The following is a 27,661-nucleotide window of genomic DNA, read 5'->3' as shown; positions in this document are numbered from 1 at the left end:
CCAAGGTTATTTTTAGGCTCAAATTGTCTTCCGGCGCCAAACTAGGCTCAAATGCGGGTCTCATTTTCCCTGATTTCCGTCTTCCCAGGTCCTACGCTCAGCAGTAATGTCTCGAGTATTTTTGAGTTCTTAGTTTGTCCACTACTAATACATTTCCATATACATCGATTTCAGGTTGATCTTTGTATCGAATAGGACAGTGCACGATGATCTACAAATTGCGCCAGATTATAGTTTGTTCTCACTGGAGTAGACTGGGATGGCGCCTAGTCTATGTTTCACGAGAAACAGTAATTCTGGTAGAACAGGAAAGATGTGAATACTATTTGACTATAATTAATGATGATTTCTTCACATTTTAAGATAATCAAGTACAGGTGTAGTTGGAAGTAACCCTAAGTATATACGATAAAAAGCGTTGATGTCATCACCATCAAATTGACCTCACATCATTTCCCACTTCCCGGTTCTTCCTGCGATGGTCTGATTTGATTGGATTGAAATGGGATTGAAATTGGATGGTCTGATGACCTTATGCGGGGAATTCCTTCTTTAATACTTTGGTTATAACCTTGGACTCCCCTCTTCTAAACTTTCGGTTCCTTTTTTAATTATACTCAGCTTGAGCTTGGGTACTACATCCATCATGGCATTATTTAACCCGTTCGCTAGACGCGAAACTCACAGCGCTAGCTCGCTGAATACCTACCGAGTCCTTGTACCCCTCACATGGGCTCTGGTCGTGGTGGTCGGCATCTACCACTCTGTTCACTCGCCCGATGACACCAAGAAGGGCAAGAAGATTTGGAAGCAGGCTGATAAGCATAATACTCCATTCAGCCAGAACACTACGGTGACTGGCGCTTTCTGGTTAGTTAGCCTAAGTAGCACACCCGTGCCTATATTGGAAATGATCATGCTTTGAACATCCACAACCTAACTTCCATCCAGGATCGTCCTCCTCCTCTCTCAGCTCAGCTATGTCTGGCACCTCTTTTCCAAGAACGATGTTCTCGTCACAGCTGCGGCCAATGTAGCCACCCACTTCATTCTGAACAACCTCTTCCTCACTGCTTGGATCCTCCTGTGGACCCGCAATCACTTCTGGGGCGCAGAGATCATCCTCATCGCTCACTTGATCAATCAGACAGTCACCTACTGGCGCCACCGCGGCCTGCCGGCCTTTGTGCATTTACCTGCCGTTGCCGGCCCCTATGCCTGGACACTGACGGCGCTGTTCTGGAACGGCGCGGTCGCTGTCCACAGCCACAACTTGCCTGGCCGTATTGTTGCTAATATCTTTATCTGGGTTATTCTCGCTATTGGACTGTTTGATATTGTCCTCTGGGAGGATTATATCCTTGGATATTGTTTGAGTTGGTTGACATTGTGTAAGTCTTGCCTTTTTTTAGATCACAGCTTCGAGTGGTCCGCTAATATATATACTTCTAGCAATCGCCCTCAGACAAATCGCTATCAAGATCATTGCCCTGCAGTGGATCTTTGCCTTTACTGTCTTTGCCGTATTCTTGGTCGTCTCCCTTTACATCTCCACGGCCAAGTACACTGGCCGCGACAGCCTCTTCCGTCGCGTTGCCCACCCCGAGTCGGTGGACCGGGAGAGAGAGCCACTGCTCAACGAGGGGGTGTGAGTGTGTCGTCATGCCATCATTAAGGACCCACTGCCATGATAAGCCTAACTAGTTGGTCGTTGGGGCTTACTCTTAAGATCGGACGGGACGCCGGAGAACGAGCACGGTGAGAGTATGGAGGTTGGAGAGATCTGGAAGACCAGTCTTATTTTGGCCGAATTATGCACTCTTTTGTGATACCACCTGGAATAATGCAGTTTTTTTTTGTTTAAGTGGCGCACTAATGTGAAAATGCATCGACCCACTTGGGACTGGGGAAGGTCGTATGTATTGAAGACATGTTGAATAGTTTGACAATTTGATATTGACCAAAAGAATAAAATTGGGAGATCCACGAATAATCACGTATACCATTCTATTTTAATAATTGTTTGATTATTGTTTCCATGGCTTTCCCCCGTGCTGATGCGGACGGAGATCCGAGTCCAGCGTTGCCCTGACAACCGCCTGCACCTCCACCTTTGTTGATGCAAAGCGGCGGATATGAACGGGCTGGACGTGTTTGCCTAGTCGATCCTTTTTACTCTTTTTATTGTCTCTTTCTCTTCATCTTGCTTGTGTGTCGAGCTTTGATATTGATATTGTACTCGCATTCCGCCGTTCCTCAAACCTCAACTATTCTCGAATCAGACAGGCCCACTCTGACTTATCGAGAGACGGGGATTGATTCTGGTCGTTGTCTCATTGATACCCACTTCAGGTACCATACTATGAGGCAGTGAGTTCAAAAAAAAAGACACCCACATTCCACGTTCTATCATGAATCGTCATCCGCCATCCAATTACGGCGACGCGCCGCCAGCATACCTCAACCACGACACGGGTTCCTATCTGTCTGATCCCGAGTCTCCAACTAATGCCTCACGTCTTAATGGAGGAACGATGCGCTTGTTGCCAAGTGGCGATGGCGCTGATGACTTAGCTAGTAGCCATAGGGCTCCTTCGCCTTCCCATTATGACCCTGATTATAATCACACTCCGTATGTATATCCCAGCTGCCTCTGATACAATCTTGCCCGTTTTCACATTCCAATGGTTTCCCTCGCGACGGAACCATGTGCACCACCAAGGCCAACTCCTTCATTGACATGATGGAGAGGCTAGGAGAAAGCTTGTGCCTTAGGCAATTGCCCGTCAGTGGGCATTGCTACTGGGCTCGAGCCAACTCCTTCCTGCTGTTTGGTCGATCCTCCTTCCCTTGAACATTAAACATTTTGTACTCCAGTACATTGTTTACCGTTTCATCCCCCACTCCACCTCCAAATTGGCCCTCTTCCTGCCAGCTTCGAGCCAAAATGGAACGTCTTCCAAGACCAAGGTCTAACATCAGAGGGCGATACTCTAGGACCGGACAAGACCAACGTTATGACAATTATTACGAGGTGCCCAGCCTCTCTTCGCCTTCGCGTCCACCATCCAGCTTGGCCAGCGGACCCGGTATTCCGCCTTTGACAGCAAGCCTTGCAGACACTTCCGTCTACCCTTCTATCCCCCCGCGCACAGGATCTCCGATTCGTCCATGGAGTCCGTCACACATCCGACCACCGTCCGTGTCAAGTGTGGGATATGAACGTGCCGACCTGAACGGTAGCCCGCGGCCCGGTACACCCAGCTCAAGATATGGGGGCAGCCCTCGTCGACCATTGCCTCCTGCGCCTTTGTTCTCTGGGCCAAAATCAACAGTAGATACAAGCATTGACATTGGTGATGCCCATAGCGATGATCCATTCGGCGGTGACGGCCGTACAATCCACCACACTTCGCGCGGCAGCGTCCGATCGTTCATGAGCGAATCGACAATGTTGGGAGATGAGAAGGATGGTATGTCAAAAGTCGACCTCGACGATGAAGATGACGACGAATCTCACGTTCTGGATCCCAACCTTCACTATGGCCCAGCGCCGGACAAGCAGGGGCGTCGCGGTGTCCGATCCAAGCAGGTCGCCAAAAAGGAAGTTCAGCTGGTCAACGGCGAGCTTATTTTAGAGTGCAAAATTCCTACTATTCTTCACAGTTTCCTGCCTCGCCGTGACGAACGCGAATTCACACACATGCGATATACCGCTGTCACATCCGATCCGGACGATTACGGTGAACGGGGATATAAGCTTCGCCAGCAGATTGGTAGCACCACTCGTGAGACTGAGCTGTTTATTTGTATTACCATGTACAATGAAGACGAGATTGGTTTCACCCGTACCATGCACGGTGTCATGCGGAATATCAGCCACTTCTGCTCGCGAACCAAGTCGCGTACTTGGGGCCGTGATGGATGGAAGAAGATCGTCGTTTGCATCGTCGCTGATGGACGTAAGAAGGTCCACCCGCGTACGCTCAATGCATTGGCCGCACTCGGTGTTTACCAGGAGGGTATTGCGAAGAATATTGTCAACCAGAAGGAAGTTCAGGCACACGTGTACGAGTACACTACGCAGGTCTCCCTCGATGACGATCTTAAGTTCAAGGGTGCTGAGAAGGGAATAGTCCCGTGTCAGGTTATCTTCTGTTTGAAGGAACACAACAAGAAGAAGCTGAACTCTCACCGATGGTTCTTCAATGCCTTCGGTCGTGCCCTTCAGCCCAACATTTGTATTTTGCTTGATGTTGGAACTCGACCAGAGCCGATGGCGCTCTACCACTTGTGGAAGGCATTCGACCAGGACTCCAATGTTGCCGGCGCTGCTGGTGAGATCAAGGCTGCTAAGGGTAAGAACATGCTCGGTCTGCTCAATCCTCTCGTGGCAAGTCAGAACTTCGAATACAAAATGTCCAACATTCTCGACAAGCCTCTGGAATCGGTCTTTGGTTACATTACTGTGTTGCCTGGTGCGCTCAGTGCTTATCGATTCTTCGCCCTGCAAAATGACGCCGATGGCCACGGGCCGCTCAACCAATATTTCAAGGGTGAAACACTCCACGGTCAAGATGCAGATGTCTTCACAGCCAACATGTACCTGGCTGAAGATCGTATTCTTTGCTGGGAGTTGGTTGCCAAGCGGGAAGAGAGATGGGTGTTGAAGTTCGTGAAGAACGCCGTTGGAGAGACTGATGTGCCGGACACGGTTCCTGAGTTCATCTCCCAGCGCCGAAGATGGCTGAACGGTGCTTTCTTCGCGGCTGTGTACTCGATTTTCAATGCCAAGCAGATCTGGAAGACGGATCATACTTTTGCTCGCAAAGTCTTGCTTCACATTGAGTTCTTTTATCAATTCCTTAATCTGCTGTTCACCTACTTCGGTCTTGTGAGTTTCGCGCGCGCCCTTTTTTTTTTGAACTTGTGCACTGACTTAATCTAGGCCAATTTCTACCTCGCTTTCTACTTCATTGCTGGCTCTTTGACTGATGAGAAGCTTGATCCATTCGGTCACAACATGGGCAAATACATCTTCATTGTTTTGCGCTATGCTTGTATTCTGGTTATGTGCCTACAGTTCATTATCTCCTTGGGTAATCGACCGCAAGGGTGAGTCCACAATCCTTCATCATACATTGGACTCGACTGACATTTCTTTTTAGTGCCAAAAATCTCTATCTCTCTGGTATCATAGTGTACGCCATTATCATGTTTTACACGGTCTTCTGCGCTCTTTACTTGGTCGTCAAGGAGTTACTCGCACGTGCTGGAATCGGAAGCAGTGACCTGGACGTTGGGGACGGCCTAATGATGAACATCGTGATTTCCATGTTGTCAACCGTTGGTCTTTACTTCTACAGCTCATTCCTCTACCTGGACCCGTGGCACATGTTCACCTCTTCGATTCAATACTTCCTCCTTATGCCCAGTTACATCTGCATCCTCCAGGTCTACGCCTTCTGCAACACCCACGACGTAACCTGGGGAACCAAAGGTGACAACGTGATCAACACCGATCTCGGCTCAGCCAAGACCATCAACGGCTCTACCGTCGTCATCGAAATGCCCTCCGAGCAACTCGACATTGACTCCGGCTACGACGCGGCCCTCCGTAATCTCCGCGATCGCCTCGAGGTCCCAGAGCCCCCGCCATCAGACTCCCAGCTACAGGAGGACTACTACCGCGCCGTCCGTACTTACATGGTGTCCATCTGGATGGTCGCCAATGTAATCCTCGGCATGGCTGTGTCCGAAGTCTACGGTATTGATCAAGGTGGCACAAACATCTACCTCGCTATCATCTTGTGGTCCGTCGCTGTCCTCGCTGCTATTCGTGCTATTGGCTCCACTGCCTATGCCATCTTGAACCTCATTCAGATGATCGTTGAAGGGAAGACGAAGTTCGATGCCGGTAATATGTCAAACTTCGCCCCCAGCTCTTTCGGTGGTTCGAGTGCCGTTGGTACCTCCGAGTCTGGCGCGGCCTCGGCCCGTCCTGTGCGCTATGGCGGCGGTGCGTCCTTCAAAGATAAACTCGCCGAGGTCCGTTGGAGTGCTGGCAGGGCCGCTGGAAAAGCTATGTTCTGGCGCAAGTAGATGCTTAACATGATTTTCTTTTGCGTTTTCTTCTCATTTGTTTGCGGTTTCTTTCTTTTCCTTTTCGAGATCGCCATCCTAGCTTGGCTTTCCTGGGTCTCGTGGAGTTCCTCTGCTTTGGGTTTTCTTTTGAGATATCAGGTGTTCAATCTTCTTTTTTTCTCTTTTATGATGGAAATATTGTCATGATAGTGCTCTTTTTTTGTTTTTAATGCTCGTTGCTCTCACTTTCCAGATGCCTGGACATGTGTATTGATGGATGTACTTATGTGCTCTCTTTGGGGGCTGGAATTAATGCACTGGATGATGAATAAAAAATTACTCGAACCCATTTAATATCCATGACCTTTTCGATGTTTTTATCGTAGGCATATTCTACGTCGACTCGCCCGCAACTTTCAATTCCAACACCAGGCACCGCTAAAATTGAAAATTTATTCACAAAATTGGTATATCATGTCAATATTCCAATGAAAAAAAAGCCACACAACCCCCGTCATGAAATCCCATCTCCTAATATATACAATAATCTCATTTCTCATTAAGCCCATTCCCCTCAACCTCATGAATACGTGTATCCCGCGGCCCCAACTCTGCCGGAAACATCATCTTCTCCCTCTCCAGATAACCCGGATAAACCAAATGCTGCGTCGAACTCGCAGCAGCAATCTCATCAATCATCGCCTCCTTCCGTCGCAAGTTCTTCTTATATATTCGCCGCTGCACGAGCATCGTCACAACAGCGATCAGAAGACACCCCCCAATCCAGCGCCGAGGCCCGCGCTAATCACCGTCGTTTTTGAGGCTGGGCATGTGGCGCTTGAACTTGAGCCCGACGTGCATTTTGTATCTTCAGTATTGGTGTTGTTATTGGTTTCAGAATCGGCGGTGCTGGCGTTGGTCGACGAAGACGAAGATGGTGATGATGAGGTTTTTGACGATGGCGAAGAAGAGGATACCGATGATGAGATAGATGACTGAGACGAGCCTGATGAAGAGGAGACATCGGATGTGAGTGAAGTCACGGAGACGTTGATCATCTGGCCCATGTCTAGGCGCACGGCGTTGTCGCAACAGTTTGTGCCGTTTACGCTACAACACCAGAAGCCACGGCCTTGGGCGGGGCAGGGGATTACGTAGAGGGTTGCATCCGAGGCTATTTGAATGATTTGTTAGAGTGGGAAGTGAGGAGGTGAGGTTTGGTATGTCGAAGATGTATGTATGTATCATTGGGCAAGAAGAAAGATATAATCAACTTACCCGTATGACAGAGTTCGGGACACTGTCCGCTCTTCCAGGTCTTATCGGTGCAAGCGCCCTGTCGTAAGAGGCCTCGGAAATTTGGATCTTGGATATAGCATACTCCGCCAGAGAGGCAGATGTCATTGGGGGTTGTGTTGCTTTTGTCTAGGGAGCAGCAGGGGCTGTCCTCTTGGTCTGGGAAGCAGGGCTGGAAGCTTGAGTCTGCTGCTCTGCCGTCTGTGAGATAGCATTGCCGGGCTTGAACTATAATGGGAAACACTGCTTGGAAGATGAGGATGTGGAGGATTGCTTTAAGGCGAATCATTTCTTCCTTGTCCTTAATCGAAAGAGTAAAAGAGTCAAGGGAGGATGAGGGGAGGGGAAAGGGGATATTAATTTCATTTTAGACAGGGTCTGTTAGTTTCAAAATCAGGGTCTTTTTACAGCTGAAGCTCATGAGATAAGTAATAATAGCTTTGACTTCTATTGGGCTCGTAGATTTAAGGCGGTTAGTTGATCCTTCGGATTGGTTGGAAGCCCGCAGATCACTATGCCCTAAAAGTTCAACCCGCTAAGCGCTGGGGTTTCACGGGCTTATTTTTGGCGCCTCGCAAATAAATTAAAGGGGTTAAAAGGAATTATAACTCAACTATGAGCTAAATTCGTTGGACAGCATATTTAATTTACGGTTATTTTTAGAATGTAGTTTCATTATAGGAAGTGGTTACATCCACATGTCCCCGGGTAGTAGTACCTACAGCTCTATAGAACGCACAGACACACCAGGGTCAAATAAGAGGCAGAGAGAGAAACAGATAGCGTCCCCGCTCCCCAAAATTGGCCCAGTTGCTTGCGCATTAATGACTTGAATGTTGGGTTTCTTTTGGCCTAGAAAATCTGAAAATCCAAGCCCATTCATAGCCAAGGGTTCTACTCCGATGGAGCTACAATGTTGGCTGCCGAAGGAGCAGGAGCTTGCTCAGGATGTTGAGCAAGGTTATTGGGAGAGTCTTCAATTCAGGGCTGCAATGCTTGCTAACTGTCAATTAATCTACACTATGTTCAAAGTTGGTGCGGGGGATTCCACTTTAAACTCCACGTCCACCGATAACTTCGTTGGCAGCCAGGTAGTACAAGCGCAAGCATAGTTACCTATCCTATTATAAGGAATATTGAATGATGAACACCACGTACAATGCCTGTTTGCCTACATTGGTTGTTTGTATAGAGTGGTATGCTTTGTTTCTCACGCTTCCTCCGACTATAGATAGCTAGCTTTTCCCATGGAAACCCCATTCCTTTTTCCCGTCTGCATAGTACCTGCGCTCATTACATAGTATATTATATATTATCTACGTGTTAATTTAAATATCGATTTCCCAAGAACGTCTTTATCGTACATTATCATATATTCCATACAACTTGCCTTATGAGGTCACTTACTACCTCGATCCGGTCGACGATTTCGCTGCCCTTGTCCGCACAAATCGGAGTTTCCATAATTTGTTCAGCGCTCTACTGTCGGACGCCATTATTCAGGGGATCATTGGAGAAGAAGGTGGTATTTTATCCAGATCAAGTAAAGTCGTGAATCGCAAAATCGCATAATGGACCTCCCGAATGAAGTTGTTTGTTGGATCTGCTGCCACTACAGGGAAATCTGCCGGGAATCCAACGCGAACATCATCGTGAATAATGTCCCTTCCGAAAATGTTTTGGGTGTCGAGATCGTATGCCAAATAAAATTCGAATTCTACTTCATGGGTTGAAAACAAGGGGCACGGCAGTGAAATTTGCCATGATACGTACGCAATACCTCCTTTAGTTCAACGCATAAGTGACTTCGAATGTTCTAAGAACGTACAGACTCTATTATTGGCAAATGTTCTCTACACCCAAGACATCTTCAGAAGGGACATTATTCACGGTGATGTTCCGTTGGGTTCTCGGCAGATGGCCAGTTGTTACTTCTTATTATACTGTACTGAATATTCCGAAGTCTTCAAAGTCTACACTAATCAAGATGTTTTTCATATATAATCCAATCCTAGCGATCCCAAAGTATGGTTTGACCATTTCTCATTATATTACAAAATATTGATCGATAGATTCTAGCCGAGGTAAACTACCGCACCTTTCCGCTATTATCTCGCCTAATTCCACTTCAATGGCGCAACCCAATCCTGATAAACGTGATATTTACATAGTAATAACACTTATTATTAGCTTATCAGTGGTCTAAGTCTTCCAAATGTGATCTGGAAGCGACTCCAAATATTGATGCTTCAAAATGGGTGATAGGTTATTACCCCGAAGACCCTCACCCCGCATCACCGGTAAACACGGCAGTGTCGTATACACTACAAGGCCAATATATTGACTTACTAATACTTTTGAGGGGTCCTAACTTTTTGATGATTTCTTGGAATTCTGGCTATGGTCTTGATAATTTCTTTGAACTTATTCGAGGCTATCAAACATGTTCTCAGAAAAGAGCAAGACGGCACCCATTGATCCCGAGGCCACAGATCTAGCACATATCAGGGAAGATGAAGAGTCATCTGAAGTACCCTCTACATTTGCCGTAAAGGGCAAAGTACACGGATGTCTTCAAGTTCTTGGAGCTTTCTTTATATTCTTCAATGTCTGGTCTGTCAACCTTTCAAGTTATAATTCAATATCAAAATTAACATCCTTCCAGGGGCCTAAATCTCTCATTTGGAACATTTCAAAGCTTCTATGCACTCACCTACATCCCATCATCAACATCATCCGACATCGCCTGGATTGGGACAATCCAATCCTGGCTCCTGATCGTCGGCGGTCTACTATCCGGCCCACTCTTCGACCTCGGCTACAACCAGAGCATGATTATGGTTGGAAGTATTCTAGGCGTAACCGGCATGATGATGCTCAGTCTTGCACACGAGTACTACGCCATATTCCTAAGCCAGGGAGTCTGCGTGGGCCTCGGATTCGGACTGCTTTATGTCCCCGCCATTGCATTGGTCAGCCGCTCTTTCACAACAAGAAGGGCTGTTGCGCTAGGTGTTTCGAGTAGCGGTGCACCTGTCGGAGGCATTATCTACACTACCATGTTCAACCAGATTCTACCAAAAGTGGGGTTCCCCTGGACCGTTCGCCTTGTGGCGTTCGTGATGCTGGCGCTGTTTATTGCGGCTGCTTTTATGCTTTTGTGGCCAGAGAGACATTCAGTGAGGGTTAAAGCAACCCAACGTAGGAGCTTGATTGATTTGCGCGCTTTCAAGGATCTGCCTTTTTGGAGCTTTGCTATTGGGAATTTTTTCCTTTACTTGGGCTATATCACGCCTTTCTATTACATCCCCACTTATGCGGAGACAAAATTGGGCACGTCGAGTGCAATGGCATCTAATGTCTTGATGATTTCCCAAGCTTCTTCAGTTGTTGGCCGCGTTGTCTTGACTTTATTTGCTCATTACTACGGGTCGATGATTGCTTGGATCGTCTGCGGTGTGCTCTCAGGCGTTCTGTGTATTTGTTGGATCAGTGCAGATAGTCTGGTACGGTTTATCCTTTTTGCGGCCTTCTATGGTAAGTGAAGCTTCTTTGTCTGGGTCATCTATGCTCTAATTTTGACACAAATCACAGGTGGTATCTCCGGGGCCTTGATTCCTCTCCCGCCGAGCGTTTTCACTCACGTCTGTCCCGACCCCAAGAGTCTCGGGACTTGGCTTGGAATGGCACAGAGCTTGAGTAGCTTTGCGACTCTTGTGGGGCCACCAATAGCAGGTGCACTCGCTTCAATTGGTGCTGATGGTAGTGCGAACTTGAACTACCTAGGTATTCAATTGTTTAGTGGGATAGTCATGTGTTTTGGTGCGTTTCAACTGATCTTTTTATGGTATTTGCTATATAAAAAGAGGGGCAAAACTGGTTTATTTTAAAAGGAAAAAGAGCTGTTTTCAGTCCACATGTCATTAATTGCTACCTAGGTCCTATTAGGACCATACGAAATTGACCCCACTATTGAGCTAATAGCTAATATGTAATTTTTTGGCTCACATCACTGTCAAATAATCCCTGCTAGCTTTCGAGTAGAATCATATAGATCGGAGAACCAACCTATCATATCCTCTTTAGTCACGGGATCTCGGGATTCGCAACAAATCACACTGGCGTGAGTCACAGTCACTAGCTGATCTGATAGCATCCAGAGAATAAAATAAAACTAAATACTATATATAATTTCGTCTCCCTCTCCAATTCCTAACTAGCAATAACTCGAACAAAACTCAAACATGGCATCACTACGCCCAAAAGGCCCACTAGTCTCCTTCACTCCAGCTCTACTACCAACAAGCCAAACAATCCCAGGACGAACAATTCTCCTCGAGAAACTCTCCCCAAAGCATGCCGATGACCTTTTCGCCCTAACCGGTGGGCTTGAGCCACCCAGAGAAGCTCTATGGGACTACATGTTCGATGGGCCGTACTCAGACTCCGAAGCCTTCAAAACCAGCATTGCATCGAAATCCACTTCAACAGATCCTTTTTTCTATGCAATCATCGACCAGCGCAACGCTATCCCCACTTTTGGAAAAGCAATTGGTTATCTCTCTCTGATGCGTATGAATCCCGACCACCTGGGCATCGAAATCGGGAATGTGATGTACTCGTCTGCTCTCCAGCGCACAACTGGTGCGACCGAGGCTATCTATCTCCTCGCTCAGCATGCTTTCCACGATCTTGGGTATAGGAGATTGGAGTGGAAATGCCATTCACTGAATGAACCTTCGCGGCGTGCGGCGCTGCGCTTAGGATTCTCGTTCGAGGGGATTTTTCGGCAGCATATGATTATCAAGGGGAGGAATAGGGATACGGCTTGGTATTCCATTTTGAAGGACGAGTGGGATGCTTCGCTAAAGGCTTCCATGGATAAATGGCTAGATCCTGGGAACTTCGGGGAGGATGGTGGTCAGATTAGGTCGCTACAGGATTTGAGAGCTGGGGGTAGAAAGTGATTGTTCGCATTTAGATATTTAGAAGGTTACATCTGGACAGCCATTCCTGCTTACCTATAGAGAGCATATATAAAAAGCAAACCATTATCTTTATGGATTTTGTTTTAACGTACACAAAAGAGAACGCAGGTCCCCCCGACATTAACAACATGCCCCATGGACAAAGTCTCTTGCCCACTATAAATTATGCTGTACGGAGTACTCCGTATATGTTTTTATATTTCTAGACGGCGATGAGATTGGTGTGGAACCAAGCTGAAAGTTCAACAGTATCCACTTCCAAGGTTGCTGCCACTAAATACTGCATTGATACCCGATTTGAACCAGGGGGACTACATATAATAATAACATAAATAAATTCATTGGAAGACTAATAATTTTCAATTGCCTAAGTAAATTTTCCCCTGATATTTGAAATTCGAATCTGAAGCTGCATCATTCAGAAGTGAAGATATCTCAATATGTCCGAAACGCTGAAAAAACAGTGGAAGAAGGCAAAGAGCTTTGCGAAAAATCGTGGCCAGCAATGCAACAACGCGCCTGACGAGATAGTACAACTGAGCCAGACCCAACAATATAAAAAATCCAACAATCTCCCTGTGAATGGTGGAAAATACGACCCTCCTGATCTATGGCAAGCTGCTTTTCAACAATTGGATGTTAAACACAAGAGCGCCTTGATGACCAAATGGTCGGATCCCGGCAATGGCACAAAGAGTACCGATGCAACTGGTCTAGATATCAAGATTGCCCTCGATAAGGTCATTGACACTGTCAAAGAGCAATATGAGATCGGGAAATTGAAAGACGAAAAGAAGTGGCTGAATGGTGCTCCTCAAAAGATCCTCGGTGCAGTCTTAGCGCTTCAGTCGAATATATCAGCTATCGTTGCCTGTGATCCTACGGGCCACGCAGCAAGTGCCTGGGCTGTCATCTCGCTCGGATTATCTGTAAGTTGAAAGAAATTGTTCTCAAGGCCATGTCTATATAGTGGCCTCTGCAGTACTAGGGGTAAGGATTTTTACATCCAGACTTACTCTAGAAAAGGGATGCGACAATTCTTTATTGTACCACGCTAATTTCTTGAGAGATTACACAGAATTACCGGAACCAGCAGGGGATATGGCTTTCATCGGCGGAATACTTATCAGATATTGTTTCGCGCATGATCTTGACCGAGATTTCTTACCGTGGTCAACACGCTGCAACGAAAGATGGCGTAGAAAACTCACTTTCTCGAATATACTTTGAGATTCTACGTTATTCGGCAGAGATCATGAGGATCCAAGATCGCAAGTGGCCCAAGAATTTGCTCATCACTGCGATGAATGATATACCTTTGGAAGGTATCAAAACATGCATCATAAATGAAGAGTCTAGCTTGGAACGATGGCTCAGTATGCAACAATTCCTTGAATCTCGGGATAACACGAAAGATATTTTGGCTCAAGGCGGCAATATACTGCAAGTTGTTCATGATATTCATGACAAGCTGAAAGACTTCCAATCAAAAGTGGCGGAAAACGCAGTCTTCGACACTTACGAGGAACATCCAACAGGGGAATGCCTCCCTGGCACAAGGACCGAGGTTCTTCAAAGTCTCACCGACTGGATCGACAACTCGCCTGGAGAGACTCTTTTCTGGCTGGAGGGAATAGCAGGGACGGGGAAATCGACCATCTCGCGCAGTTTTGCCAAATCGATGCAAAAAGAGGGCTTCTAGCAGCAACCTTCTTTTTCAATAGCGGAGAGACCGACCGAGCAAGTTTAAGGATGTTTGCTCCCACAATCGCGAGACAGCTTGCCGATGCGTTTCCTATACTTAAAAAAGATATCTTGGATGCAGCGCGCTTTGCCTCTGCCGCATTCGGAATTCAGTTCGATGAACTCCTATCCAAGCCGCTTTCAAAACTCAGAAGAACCAATGGGTACCAGATAACTCAGGTCATAGTCATCGATGCTTTAGACGAATGCAAAGACGACAACATCAAATCACTACTCCAGCTTCTACCTCGACTCAATCAAGCCGAGTCATCGATCGATTTTCGAATTTTCATCACGAGCAGACCTGAAAATCCCATCCACTATTTGCTCCAAAGGATTGTGGCAAAAGGCCAAACGATAGTTTTGGAAGGGATTGATCAGTCAACAATCGAACGTGACATCACATTGTTCTTCGAAAGAAAACTTCCGGCGATAAGAGATGCGAGGCCAGACGAGTCTCTCAAAGACGACTGGCCAGGACAGAAGAATGTTGACATTCTGATCCAAATGGCCGTGCCGCTTTTCATCTCGGCCGCGACTATCTACCGACAGCTGGAGTACCCTTACTCTCCTGCGGAGCTCATATTGGATGATATTCTTGCGAACAGATACAAGAGTTCAAAGTTGGCCGCAATCTACCAACCTGTGCTGAACAGATTTCTGGACCATCCAGATCATTCAAAGGCTAATCTAATCGAGGAGGTTCGTCTTATCGTAGGCGCAATTGTCCTTCTTGAAGATCCCCTACCTATCGACCCACTTGCTAAGCTAATTGACATCTCTCATCAAATCGTTGACAAAACTGTTCGGTCCATTTCATCCGTTTTAATGGTACCTCAACGTATAGATGAGCCCGTCAGAACTTTCCATAAGTCATTCCGAGACTTCATGCTAGACCCCGAAACAGATATTGATTCTACAACAGACAAAAATCCATTCAGAGTCGATGCTCCGGCAATGCACAGAAAGCTCGCATCTGATTGTGTCCGAGTGATGCAAAGAGCAAAAGGTGGTCTTCGGAAAAACATCTGCCGTTTAGAGAGTTACGGAACCCCACGTGCACAGATTGATCATGAAAGGATAAATTTCCACATACCAAAAGAATTACAGTATGCCTGTCGGCATTGGGTGGATCATCTGCAGCAATCGGAGACATCCATCTCCGATCGAGACGAGTTTCATTTGTTCTTAGAAGGGAACTTTCTACCATGGGTTGAAGCGATGGTTATATTGGGCTACAGTTCAGAGCCTTTCAAAGCTCTCACTACCTTGCGGTCTATCATTCGGGTAACCTCTTCTCAATTTTCTTCGCTCATGGGATATCTCTAACGCGGCTCTACTAGGTGGACACTGGCTCAGCACTCTCGCAGTTTCTTTATGACGCAAAAAGATTTCTCCTGAAAAACATGGCAACCGCCGAGCGAACACCATTACAGATTTATTCTTCTGGACTCGTATTCGCCCCTCACAAATGTACTATCAGGAAGACTTTCCAGGAACTTATACCGCAATGCTTCACCCAGCTACCGCATGTCGAATCGAAATGGGGGCCACACTTGCAAACATTTGAAGAGAACACATATCATGTAGATGATATAGCTTTTCCCCCTGACGGGTCTTTACTTGCATCTAGTTCTCACAAAGCTTTGATGCTTTGGAACACAGAAACCGGCACACTCCAGCAACACCTTGACAAATCTCACGGGCCGGCATTTTTAACTACAGAAGAAGGACTTGTATTTACAAGAGCCTCAGTTGCATTTTCTCCTGACGGGAATTTGATTGCCTCGGTAATCGATGATAGGACTGTACGTATATGGAATGTCACCTCAGGTCTGGTCATGTTGCAGAGAACCCTTACGGTAGTCGACGATGGCGTTTACAAAGTGGCGTTCTCGCCCGACAGTGAACACTTAGCTGTGGCTTGCATCAATAAGACTGTGCAGATATGGTGTCTCGAACCAATTGGTCTTCAGCTCACTATCGAGGGGCATACAGACGCTGTTCAATGTGTGGTATTCTCGCCTGATGGAAAGTTTCTGGCATCCTCGTCTTCCGATGGTACCATCATACTATGGGACGCTGGCTCCCAGTCTTTCGAGCTGCATGCCGTTCTCACTGGAAATATTGGTGCCATAAAGTCAGTGGCGTTTTCACCCGACAGTCACTCCCTAGCCTCGGCATCCGAAACAGTGATGATATGGGATGTGATCTCGGGTAAGCTGAAGAAGACGTTGTCGGTCAGGAGCGGATACAACATAAATTCAATTACATTCTCACATGACGGTGAATCCATTTTCTCCACCTCGAATGGTACAGTCAGGATTTGGAGCATCTCTGAGGACAAAGAGGTGTTTGCTCTTCAAGGACCAGGTGGTGATACCCAAGAATCTTTCAGCACACTTTCGTTGTCGTTAAACGGCCTACTACTAGCGAGTTCTTCGCGAGCCAAAATTTGGCTCTGGGATATATCTCCATTTTTGTGGCCTGAGAACTGCCCAGCCCCCACCGGAAATGTGAGGTCGCTGCTTTTTTCCCCCGATAGAAGCTTTGTTGCCTCTACAACAGATAAGGATCTCACTCTATGGGATTCATATACAGGGAAACGCCTATTCCGCAACAACGGTGGCATTCTGCATGAAGAAACAGTTGCCTTTTCCCCTGATAATAGGGTGATTGCATTCTGTTCAAGTCCTGACTATACCCTAAAGATGCGGTCCACGGACTCTGGTCTGCCCATAAATGTCATTAATGCCACTGGTCACAACGCAATTTTCAATGCGATAGCGTTCTCGGTTGATGGAAAACTGATGGCCTCGGTGGGGCTCAAAGTTATACAGATATGGGATATGTTATCTGGGCAGCTATTGCAAAGCATGGAAGTTACCGACCACGAGCCGAAGTCTCTAGCCTTCTCCAATGACAGCAAGATACTAGCCTCGGGCTACGAAGGCCTAAGGGATTACGAAATATCGGATAAACAGCAAAATGCAGACGGAATACGTACAGAGATCGAGTCATCCGAGGATTTCAAGCATCGGGAAACGACTTCCTCGGTCTATCAGGTAAACACCGTCACAATTTGGGACACCGACACGGGAGCATTGATTTCTACCTTGAGAAATACTGAAAAGGAGTACGATCGCGTTGAGGCACTGGCGTTCTCCCCAGATGATAAGCTACTAGCTTCTTCATCGTGGAGTGGTAGGATAAAAATATGGGATATTGGATCGTGCAGTATAGTATATACAGATGACGGCCCGGAAGGATTAGATCTGAACCATGTTCCTCGATTCTGGTTTTCCGAATCCGGAAGCACACTAAAGACAAACAAAGATTCCTATGAAATTCGCAGGGAGGAAAAAAATGGGCCAGCTTCTTTTTCAAAGACTGAGCGTTGTATAGAGGCACGGTGGGGTGGAGAATGGTTACAGTACAAGCAGCATAATATTCTCTGGCTACCAACCGAGTACCGTGCCTCGCACTCCGTTGTTCGCGACAACCTGGTTGCTCTTGGACACAACTCTGGAGATGTTTCATTCATCCGCTTGAAGGGCATCCCTGGAGATGAGCTAGAGGGGCTCTTGGATTGATCCTTCTTCTGCCCGCATACTTATTTCTTGGGTATTCTCTTCTCTCTACATGATTCAAGTTTTCTGTAACTATCGATAGAGTGAAGCAATCTATGCAAACAGCAGTATTGTCGGATGGGCACCACGCTAGCGTATGGATACAACATCTGTACGAGGGATATATGTTATCGATTCCGAGGAAAGCAGTAAGCACTAGTAGAGAGATGGGCCAATGGTTGCCTTGAGCCGTACTTGAGGTGTGTCTTCTAAAATACAGTATATTGGGGATGCAGCACCAAAGTCAGCCAGGTACTGCGGGACTTGTCAAGGTTTAGTTAGTTAGCCCTGAGGTATTGCCCGCTTATATAAGGCCCGCGTGCTTAGAATGCCTTCCAGCCCGTCGATAGGCAATGTCGTAGTTTAATTAGGATTGAAGGGCCATAGATCGGTAAAAGACTAGGCAGGATTAGCAGTAGATTGGTTAGTAAATTTATTAATTCCTTCATATTTTTTATGGTATATACGGGTAAATACCCGAGCTCTTCCATATTTTATAAAACAAGCAAGAACCCAGCGAAACTACATAGTCTACCGATATATGGCATCACTAGCGACATTTTGAATGTCTATAGAGCATGTTGTTAATGTCGGCAGGACCTATAATTTCTACACAAAAGCCCTTTGTTCTTCATAGGAAGGAGATCGTTAATGCGCTATTGAAGATCACCGACAGGGGTAACTAACTCTACGACTCCACCTGCCCCACCATTCAGCAGAGCTCGAGGGAGTTAAGAGCAAAGTAATTCGAGTATAACTGCATTACATGTAAGATAAGGGTAATACTATGGATGTCAAAAGGGGAAACCTCATACGGAGTACTCCGTACAGACAGACTATGTCAAATAGCTATGTGATGGATTTTTGATGTGACCAGATCAACATAAAATGAAATCCGAGATCCGAGATCGACTAGACCGATGTTCTCCGAGATCTCCAAAAGATCTTATCGAACTTCTCCATCAGAACCTCTATGATTGGAAGATGATCATATTTCCAAAGTTTAACGAATAGACGCAGTGCGGTTCATCAATCTCAATCCTTTAGCGGGTCTGTTTTTCGGGCTGAGAGACAACACGCTACCTCGTTCCTGTACTTTGCGTGCAGCCCTGCAATGACAAATAAAGAAATTATATCCTTTCGCAAGAACAACATTGGCAACGTATAAATACCCCCAAAATTACCCCAGTACACCATCTATTCATTAAATCATTACCTCCTGATTAATTCAAACCATTTCCCAAATGTCCACATCAACAATGTCACCCAACGAAACCGCACCCACTAGGGAATATGGTTTCAACCCCAAACAAGGAGTAAACTGGGCTGACTACCTCACCTTCCGCCCAATTTACCCACCCTCCTTTTTGAAAAGATTTTCGCCTATCACTCCCAAAAGCCCCACTCCACCTGGTCCCTCGCCCAAGACATCGGTGCCGGCTGCGGAATCGTCTCATCGAGTCTTGCGCCCCGCTTTAACAAAGTAATCGTCTCAGATCCCAATGAGGGATACACTGCACTCGCTCGCAGAGTTCTCGTCGGGGAATCTGGACTGCCCGAATCCAAGTTCCGGTTCCTGCAGGAAAGTGCCGAAAGGAGCTCTGTGGAATCTGGCTCAGTCGATCTGATCATGGCGTGTGAATGTATTCACTGGACGAGGCCGGAAATTGCGATTGCTGAGTTTGCACGGGAGTTATGTGCCGGTGGAACGCTTGTCATTACGCACTATAATTATCCGCGCATTGTTGGGAATGAGAGGGCTCAGAAGGCATGGGAAGCTGTTTGTACGTTTTATGCGGGCGAGGTTCATGACCCGATGCTTGATCATGCGTTGAGGATCTTGAACTCTGGGACGGAGGCTCTGGGATTCCCTGTGGAGGATTGGGAAGGGGTGAAGCGGTTGTATATTAATGCTCGGGGGAGTATTGAGGCCTTTAGGATTAATGATCGAATTGGTGAGAGTCAGGTTAGGGATGGGGAGGAGACTGTTTGGGAGGAGGATGATGCCGACTGGATGGATGAGCAGGACTGTGACTGGTTTAAAGGCTATGCATCTACCTGGACGACACCGAGTGTATCCGAGTCAGACATTAATCCGCTTTGGGATGACATGGAGAGGGCTTTTGAGGGGAAGAAAGTGAAGACTGCTACGCCAGTAGCTATGGTCTTTGCTACGAAGAGACATAGCTGAGGAGTGAATATGTGTTAAGTTAAAAATAAAACTAATCAAAGCAATTTATCTCCATTCATCAGTTAAACCTTCAAGTGCTTCGTCTCCCTAACAATCTCCTCGACAACCTTCGCCGCTGCTAGCGTCTCTTCATCTTTAAACCGTCTGCCAGCAATCTGCAGTCCCACCGATGCGCCCTCATACCTCTCCGGGTCCTCGTACTTACGCCACTCCCTCTCATCGACCTTATCCCGGGGAACATACCTCTTATCCTGCTCTGTTAACACGTCTACCTTGGGATCCACGGTGATTCCAGATGGGAACACCACAGAGGGCAGGTCAACCAAGTTCCAAATAGCAGTATAGTTCCAATAATGCGACTCGCCCATCACTGCCGCGGCAGCGGGATATGTCGGGGAGAGAATAAAATCGACACCACGACTCTTAAGAAGAGCATGGTACTCGTCTCTGTAGATATCACGCTGCTCCTGCAGAGCCCATGCCTCGGGGTGAGAAAGAGGCGTGCTTCGGCTATAGGAGAGAGCCCAGTCGGTTAGTGGGCGCAATGGCTCGCCTGATTGCGCAATGACCTCGCGTTGCTTGCTGGCAGCATCAGGGTAGTACAGAGCGGACTAAGCCATGTTAGCATTCTAGCGTGTATGACCAACGTAGATTCAGCACTCACAATAACTTCCCAACCGTGCTGGTGCTTATACGGTTCCCAGTCTACGACTTTCACACCTGCCGCTACCAGCTTCTCCTTGGCAAGTCTCAACGCGCGAGTGATGGGTGGATGGGGGCGGACGCAGCTAGGAAATGGATTAGCACACTGGCAATAAGCATATATGTTGGGATCATGACACACCCATCATCCCACATAATAGCCACAGTCATATCCCGTGTTGGAGCAACCGTCTTCCATGGCACAGGCACCAGCGACGTCTCAATATCCCAAGGCTCCTGCTCCAATGCAGCTTTCTGGAACAGCTCTAGATCCTCAATGGAGCTACTAGCTAACGGACCCACCACACCGTGTATAGTCTCCTGGCCAGAAGCAGCCACTTTGAGTCCTGTTACAGGGTTCCGCATTGAAGAAGGACGGAAGCCATACACGCCGCAAAACGCTGCGGGGCAGCGAATTGATCCGCCGATATCAGTTCCAATCCCTAGTGGTGCACACCGGAAGCCCATTGATGCGCCCTCGCCGCCAGAAGACCCGCCTGGACTTAGAGTGCGGTTGAGCGGGTTCAATGTTGTGCCGGTGATGTTGTTGCTGCAGCATAGGTGCTAGATGGTATTAGTTATGAGTTATGAGATACACGGGTAATGTAGAATTTATGGACATACCATCAATGATTGGGGCTGGTTAGTCCGGACATGGAAGATGGCGCCAGCTTTAGATAGGAGTTGGAGGAGAAAAGCATCTTCCGTGCTGACTTGATCAACCCTGTTGCTTGTCAGTAATGTTGGTTTGTCGTGGTAGATTCTTGCTCACCAAGCTACGTATCCCGTGTTGCATGTTCTGTTCTTCATAGATATGTGCTCTTTTACACTGATTGGTATGCCATGCTGTGGTTATTTCATTAGAACCTTGCCGGTATAAACTTTAGGCATGTATATGAGCTTACCAGAGGCCCGACCAGTTTTCCTGTGCGTCTGTAGTACTCGTCATGCTCTTTGGCGCGAGCAATTGCCTCCTCTGCCATAAACTCTGTTGCAAAATTGAGCTAACAAGAATGTCAACGCCGGAACCTCAAAAGACGAGTCTCCTAATCTCACCAGTTGGTGGCCCAACACAGCCCTCTTCAAGAACGCAACCACCACTTCTTCCGCGCTCAGTTTTCCATTTCCCATTTCCGCCACCAGTGCGGTGGCTGACATCTCAGTAATAAGGAGCTCGCGCTCATTTAACAACCCGCTTTGCTTGGGAAAATCAACCACACTCTTCCGCGAGACTGGCGGCAGCCTATCGATGGGAAGGAGCCATTGCTTCGGAATGGAATTATTTAAGATGTCTTTGCCTTTTTGGGCTTGGCTTTCCCAGTTACGAGTCATATTGAGTGATAATTGAAATTGAATATGGGAGTATACCGTTGGGTTTGGAGGGTAAACTTAGAGAAAAAAGGAAAGATAAACACAGGCATTTCGTCCTACGCACTTCCCCGCACACAATCTGTGTGACATGGCTATCTCGGAATCGGAACTTGTTAGACAATGACCTTTCCTAGCGGTTCATCCCCGCATGGCAGATTGGAGGGCTCTTATCTGCGGGACATCTTGCTGATTACATGTAACGAATGGATGCGGAGTAATTCCGTTCTGACTTTGATAGCCGCAGTACAGTCATACACCTTTGTATATCTCTCGAATATCGAAGTTAAGTGGGAAAGGGGGAAAGGGGGAAAGGACTATAGAAATTAATTAATTACTGACATACCTAGCTAGGGTGATATAATACTGGCCCCTCTTAGGTTGCTGTATGTTCATAGCCATATCTACGCGTCATAGTCACACCCCTCAGTAGGGGGGACATCTAAATATAAATCTAAATATACAGGCCCCTTGGATTTATTCTGATTTTTTCTTTCCTGAAAAAACGGAAAACATCAAAAATTGCATCATGTCGGGAGGTGTATCCGGTTCTAAGGACGTGATGCGAGACTTGCTCCTACAAGGGGAATTCTCTGACATGGAAACCATTAGTCGAGGAATCACTTTCAAAGATCACCAGTCTATTGTTTGCGCCCAGTCAAGCTACTTCAAGAGCGCAATCTATGCGGGTTTCAAGGTATAATCGAGAAACTTGGCTCCATTTCGGTTGATAATTGCTTATTACTCGGGAAACTAGTGCGAAAGTCATCAATCTCCAGGAAGAAGCATTATAAAAGTAGGAGATAAAGATAGGACACAAAATGTGGTGTACCAGAGCCAGGAGTGTCCTTTGTCCGTCCTTTCAGCTTGTATATTAACCTAACAAGATATCGTATTTCATCATACTGAATAATGCTAAAGCAGTTATCAAGGTGAGTGCTCCATAGACCACCGTGCATTGGCTACACTATGTTTCATTTCGAGATATATTTATTGCGCTTCTTAGTGGGGCCGCTGTCGGCCGCCATTCTCACGACGCCTTTGGTGATAGAGGGAAACGCCAAAGCAGTGTGAATGGACAAAGGTTTCTCCATACTTCTCGTACGGCGGCTATCGCTAAATCTGTTGGATAATAGCCTTGCAGCTTAAGAGGTTCCAAGGTAAATATCGTGACCAACTAAGGTGTTTGACAAGTTGGATTTCAAAGAAATATATATAATATCCAGGTTGCTCCGTGCATGTCAATCCACTAGCAAATGGAATAGCCTTTTGATAGAATAAAGGGATTATTAGACTTTCCAATAATCCATGGACACTTACTTGCTTGCAAGGTATATCAGAATTGATATGCCAAGACCCAAAGTTGCGCCATGATACTAATAGTGACGTTCTAGAAAATGAACCAATCACTACTAGAAACATGCATTTTCGACAGCTTAATTAATATTGACTCAATAGTTTTTATTAAAAAAATAAAATTAATAAAAAGAAATCTCTCCCTCGGGGAATCGAACCCCGGTCTCCCGCGCTTATCGGTGTTAATGACAAGCGGAAATCATCACCACTAGACCAAGGAAGATGTGATGGTCGAGTTACTGCTCGACCACTTGGCTGGTTGATGGAGAGACATGGTCATCTTGACATTATGATCATGTTAGCAAGTTCTCTTCTCTATCCACAACAAGTCAACTGCTTGCACACTGTCCCGCAGGTAACCTGGCACCGGGGAGAGCCAGGCAACACCTCATCAACTTCCTCCGATAGCTCGGGCTGCAATGTAATTGAGTGGATTCCATAGGCGTGGAAACACTCATTGATTACGCGCGCTGTCTTCATAAAGTCCTCTACCGAGTCCTCAGACACGACAACGTGCACTGAGGCGAGATTTTTTTGTTGATTGAGGCACCAGATGTGGAGCTCGTGAACTGAGTTAACACCCTTGATCTGGTGATTGTTAGGAATAACAGAGATAGAATGATTAAGGTGGAGGTGGAGGAGGAATTACCCTTTCTAAGTCGTGTTGAATATCGCCCATGTCAATCCCCGTGGGAACGCTCTCTAGCAGAATCACTCCAGATCGGCGCACTTAATTGTGTCAGTTCTCTTTCTCTTAACCCTCTTCTGTTGAAAAGACTTACTCAGAGGGAAAGATGATAGAATAATAAGGATGGCAATGAACATGCTTACACATAGGTGACAGGCTATGATCATGACGGTGTGAATGTCCATGCCCATGTCCATGTTCTGGGCACTATTAGCATGATACTTAACAACGACCCCATTAACCGTACCGTGAAGGACGACTGCACTAATAATATTCAGGCCCAATCCGATACACCCAGTGATGAATATCAACTTGGGGTTATGAACATCTAGATGCACCGTTAGTCGTGGCTAGACAAGATCAACATCCAGTCTGGGCGATGGCACCGACTTTGTATAGCAACAAATCGCTCAACGGACTGCAAAAATATACCAATACCCAGTGCAAATAGCAGAACACCATTAAAAAAGGCACCGAGCAGCTGAGCCCGCTGCCAACCAAAAGTAAGCTCCTTAGGCGACTCACTGCGCTCGGATTTCTATACTTCACATCAGCCCACCACGCATTCAAATGCCAAAGTACACAGTACCTTCAATGCAAAAAGGGCAATAATGAACCCAGCTAAATCATTCAGCTGCAATGTATATTAGCCAACAAAACCCCCCCACTCCACAACCGAAAACTCTTACATAGTGGAAAGCATCTGCAATCAGAGAAATAGAGTGGGCATAGAAGCCAACTAGCATGGTGTCAGTATATCAATTCTATACCAAAATTACTACCACCACAACCAAAAAAGGGCAACCTACCCGAAATCTCAGCTAGAAAGAAACATGTCGATATACCAATCACAACTCTCAGCCGTGTTGAGCGTGATAGATGAAGAACCATGACTGCGGAGATCCAATAACAGAAGAAGAATTGAAACGGAGCAAGAGACCAGGAACGTAGCTTACCATTTGGCGAAAGGGACAATTTTCCCCTGTGTGACAGCGAATACTTCTGCCTTCCAAGCTAGTTCAAATAGCAATGGCTGGATATTCCTCCAGTGTAACTCTTCGTCTACAGTGTATCACAACATCCGAATGTGATATTTAACTAGAATCTTGAATCCGCAATGAGCCTTTTACAAAAGAGACAGAATCTAAGGAATGATTCAAATTTGATTAATTAAAAGAAAAATAAACAATCTTCATACAATTTTCATGGTCACATCCAATTCGTTTCACACGAGCACCAACTCAAGCAGCAATCTGGTCAGAAAGTCCATCCAGCTCACGCGCCCAGTTACGGTGTCGAGAGATATGCCAAATGAACTGCTCAGCCAGACCCTTCGCATCAGGCCCGACCGTGCCAACCTTCAACAATGAAGCCGCATCCCCATAGCCCGTAATAACACCGTACGACTCCTTGAGCGGAGAACCATTCTTCGCAACCTCGACCTCAGAAAGCCCGATCTGCTTCTCAATAAACGGCACGGCCTCATTAGCACCAGCAATAGCCTTAAGATGAGCAAAAGCCTCGGAGATCCAGTGCTTGAACACGCCATTCTTCAACAGCGCCTGGATATGTTTTCCGCCAGGCACGTAGACCGCATCGAACAGCGTCGACCGCATTCCAGAAAAGAAGTGATCGGGGATAACCTTCTGTCCAGACTCGGCAGTCACACCCTGGCGCTGCGCACCGATCGTGAAGACAAATGCCCCGCGCTCGCTAAGCACTTCTTTCATCGTGGTATACTGGTTGAAGTCGAAGCCGTCGGCAAGCAGGATGGCGATCCGGCGCGTCGCGATGATGGGTTTCTCCGGCATGTATTCAAGTTGGCTCAGACCCTTGGCTTTGGTACCCTTGTTTTCCTTTAGGGATTTGACGGGTGTGTCGCCGCCGACGTTCTTTGCAACGGTCTTGGCTAGGTCTAGATCGATTGCTGATAGACGCTCTGTCATGCGCTTGTAGACGACGGGATCGTCGCAGTGGTCTAGCTCGAAGGAGAATGCCTTCGCCACGTGCAGCTTTTCAATCGGTGAAAGCGAGTTGTAAAATACCTGCGCCTGGTTGAAGTGCTCCTTGAACTTATCTGACAGTGCGCGCTTCTTTGCGCCCTGCTGCTTCTCCGGGTAGGTAACAAAGCCGCCCTGCTCTGCTGTTGCGGGCGGGTTGGCTTCGAACCGGTTCGGCCAGTAGTTCACCTTGCCCTTTGTGATGCGGTGTCTGCCCTGACCGTCGCGATTGACTAAACTCATGTATGGACAGACCGGCCGGTTGATGGGCAGTTCCTCCCAGTTCGGTCCGAGTCGCGAGATCTGCGTGTCGAAGTATGAGAAGTTACGGCCTTGAAGCAGAGGGTCATCGGAGAAGTCGATTCCAGGCACGATGTGACTCGTGCAGAATGCAACCTGCTCGGTTTGAGGGAAAAACTCGTCGACATTGCGGTTGAGTTCCATCTCGCCGATGTAGCGGATGGGCACCAGCTCTTCGGGCCAGACCTTCGTGGCGTCGAGAGGGTCGAACTCGAAGTCGTCGGCTTTTTCTTCGGGGATGAGCTGCAGGCCGAACTTCCATCGTGGGAAGTGTCCTGCCTCGATCGCCTCCATTAAGTCTTTCCGATGGAAGTCGGGATCCTGGCCGCCGATCTTCAGCGCCTCGTCCCAAACGAGCGAGTGTACGCCCAGCTCGGGGGTGAAGTGGAACTTGACGAAATGGCGTTTGCCGGCCTTGTTAATCAAGGAATAAGTATTCACGCCGAATCCTTGCATCATCCGGAACGACCGCGGAATAGCTCTATCAGACATAATCTACCACGAACCGCGTCAGCAACCACAACCCAAACAGGAAATAGAAATACTAACCCACTGATTCATGTGTGTAACCTCCGAATGCATATACTGAAAATCCCAGAAATTATTATGCGCAGACTGACCCTGCGGCACCTCATTATGCGGCTCAGGCTTAACAGAATGAATAACATCGGGGAACTTGATCGAGTCCTGGATGAAGAAAACAGGAATATTGTTCCCGACAATATCCCAATTGCCCTCCGCGGTATACATCTTGATGGCGAACCCGCGCACATCGCGCACTGTATCCGCACTGCCCTTACTACCCTGCACAGTTGAGAACCGCAAGAATAGCGGCGTCTCCCGGCTGGTGTCGGTCAGGACTCCGGCAGTTGTTACGTCCGCAGCGCTCTCGTATAGCTTGAATTTACCGAAGGCGCCTGTTCCGCGGGCGTGCACTACTCGCTCTGGGATGCGTTCGTGATCGAAACGCATGATCTGTTGGTGATTAGTTTGTTTGTTCGGATATACATCTGTGTATGTGTGTACGGATATGGATGTGTAGATTTACCTTCTCGCGGGCGATTTGGTCTTCCAGAAGTGAAGGCCCTATCTTCTTTTCGTCTACGATGCGGAGCCATTGATCTGGGTTGGAGATTTTGACGCCATGGTCGGTTGTCATGTGCTGCTTGTCGTGGACATCGACAGTGTCCTTTTGTAGATCGGCGTGTTTGCCGTCTGCAGCCTTGGAGTTTGGATTTGCTGCCATAGTGTGTGTGGTTGATATTGATGGTATCAGATCAAGGGGGAAACAGTAAGTGAAGCGTGTGTTGGTCTGA

The 27,661-nt window shown here is 47.1% G+C and overlaps 11 protein-coding genes across 11 annotated transcripts; 8 read left to right on the top strand and 3 right to left on the bottom strand.

Annotated features, from left to right (window-relative positions):
• Positions 1-646: 646 nt before the first annotated feature.
• Positions 647-1,718, top strand: N7487_006409 (DUF1774 domain-containing protein; the record flags this gene model as incomplete). Its single annotated transcript, XM_056874156.1, has 3 exons — positions 647-870; positions 952-1,391; positions 1,453-1,718. The coding sequence occupies 3 exons, from the start codon at positions 647-649 to the stop codon at positions 1,650-1,652; spliced, it is 864 nt and encodes a 287-aa protein (XP_056731876.1). The 3' UTR covers positions 1,653-1,718.
• Positions 1,719-2,411: 693 nt separating this feature from the next.
• chsB (chitin synthase class II) lies at positions 2,412-6,102 on the top strand (the record flags this gene model as incomplete). The annotated part of the gene is made up of 4 exons (XM_056874155.1): positions 2,412-2,632; positions 2,998-4,894; positions 4,949-5,115; positions 5,169-6,102. The coding sequence occupies 4 exons, from the start codon at positions 2,412-2,414 to the stop codon at positions 6,100-6,102; spliced, it is 3,219 nt and encodes a 1,072-aa protein (XP_056731875.1).
• A 642-nt stretch (positions 6,103-6,744) lies between these two features.
• Positions 6,745-7,083, top strand: N7487_006407 (uncharacterized protein; the record flags this gene model as incomplete). Its single annotated transcript, XM_056874154.1, has 1 exon — positions 6,745-7,083. The coding sequence occupies one exon, from the start codon at positions 6,745-6,747 to the stop codon at positions 7,081-7,083; it is 339 nt and encodes a 112-aa protein (XP_056731874.1).
• Positions 7,084-9,823: 2,740 nt separating this feature from the next.
• N7487_006406 (Major facilitator superfamily domain general substrate transporter) lies at positions 9,824-11,375 on the top strand (the record flags this gene model as incomplete). Its single annotated transcript, XM_056874153.1, has 4 exons — positions 9,824-9,993; positions 10,046-10,917; positions 10,975-11,202; positions 11,329-11,375. 4 exons carry the CDS (start codon positions 9,824-9,826, stop codon positions 11,373-11,375), a joined length of 1,317 nt encoding a protein of 438 aa, XP_056731873.1.
• A 249-nt stretch (positions 11,376-11,624) lies between these two features.
• Positions 11,625-12,347, top strand: N7487_006405 (GNAT family N-acetyltransferase; the record flags this gene model as incomplete). Its single annotated transcript, XM_056874152.1, has 1 exon — positions 11,625-12,347. The coding sequence occupies one exon, from the start codon at positions 11,625-11,627 to the stop codon at positions 12,345-12,347; it is 723 nt and encodes a 240-aa protein (XP_056731872.1).
• A 461-nt stretch (positions 12,348-12,808) lies between these two features.
• On the top strand, positions 12,809-14,070 carry N7487_006404 (uncharacterized protein; the record flags this gene model as incomplete). Its single annotated transcript, XM_056874151.1, has 2 exons — positions 12,809-13,297; positions 13,447-14,070. 2 exons carry the CDS (start codon positions 12,809-12,811, stop codon positions 14,068-14,070), a joined length of 1,113 nt encoding a protein of 370 aa, XP_056731871.1.
• A 50-nt stretch (positions 14,071-14,120) lies between these two features.
• On the top strand, positions 14,121-17,704 carry N7487_006403 (WD40 repeat domain-containing protein; the record flags this gene model as incomplete). Its single annotated transcript, XM_056874150.1, has 3 exons — positions 14,121-15,398; positions 15,455-17,315; positions 17,517-17,704. The coding sequence occupies 3 exons, from the start codon at positions 14,121-14,123 to the stop codon at positions 17,702-17,704; spliced, it is 3,327 nt and encodes a 1,108-aa protein (XP_056731870.1).
• A 1,280-nt stretch (positions 17,705-18,984) lies between these two features.
• tpcM (methyltransferase tpcM) lies at positions 18,985-19,931 on the top strand (the record flags this gene model as incomplete). Its single annotated transcript, XM_056874149.1, has 2 exons — positions 18,985-19,056; positions 19,116-19,931. The coding sequence occupies 2 exons, from the start codon at positions 18,985-18,987 to the stop codon at positions 19,929-19,931; spliced, it is 888 nt and encodes a 295-aa protein (XP_056731869.1).
• A 62-nt stretch (positions 19,932-19,993) lies between these two features.
• N7487_006401 (uncharacterized protein) lies at positions 19,994-21,965 on the bottom strand (the record flags this gene model as incomplete). The annotated part of the gene is made up of 7 exons (XM_056874148.1): positions 19,994-20,542; positions 20,596-20,719; positions 20,776-21,197; positions 21,258-21,357; positions 21,406-21,479; positions 21,539-21,637; positions 21,690-21,965. The coding sequence occupies 7 exons, from the start codon at positions 21,963-21,965 to the stop codon at positions 19,994-19,996; spliced, it is 1,644 nt and encodes a 547-aa protein (XP_056731868.1).
• A 1,600-nt stretch (positions 21,966-23,565) lies between these two features.
• N7487_006400 (cation diffusion facilitator family transporter) lies at positions 23,566-24,936 on the bottom strand (the record flags this gene model as incomplete). Its single annotated transcript, XM_056874147.1, has 8 exons — positions 23,566-23,637; positions 23,703-23,945; positions 24,007-24,086; positions 24,140-24,373; positions 24,436-24,583; positions 24,605-24,679; positions 24,735-24,784; positions 24,855-24,936. The coding sequence occupies 8 exons, from the start codon at positions 24,934-24,936 to the stop codon at positions 23,566-23,568; spliced, it is 984 nt and encodes a 327-aa protein (XP_056731867.1).
• Positions 24,937-25,286: 350 nt separating this feature from the next.
• Positions 25,287-27,591, bottom strand: catA (catalase catA; the record flags this gene model as incomplete). Its single annotated transcript, XM_056874146.1, has 3 exons — positions 25,287-26,840; positions 26,895-27,320; positions 27,394-27,591. 3 exons carry the CDS (start codon positions 27,589-27,591, stop codon positions 25,287-25,289), a joined length of 2,178 nt encoding a protein of 725 aa, XP_056731866.1.
• Between the last annotated feature and the right edge of the window lie 70 nt (positions 27,592-27,661).

This window comes from Penicillium crustosum, assembly GCF_028827405.1.
Source record: "Penicillium crustosum strain IBT 35664 chromosome Unknown utg000002l_segment0_segment0, whole genome shotgun sequence".
Classification (NCBI taxonomy): domain Eukaryota; kingdom Fungi; phylum Ascomycota; class Eurotiomycetes; order Eurotiales; family Aspergillaceae; genus Penicillium; species Penicillium crustosum.
Note: the sequence above shows the minus strand (reverse complement) of the source record. Positions and strands in the feature narration are given on the sequence as shown.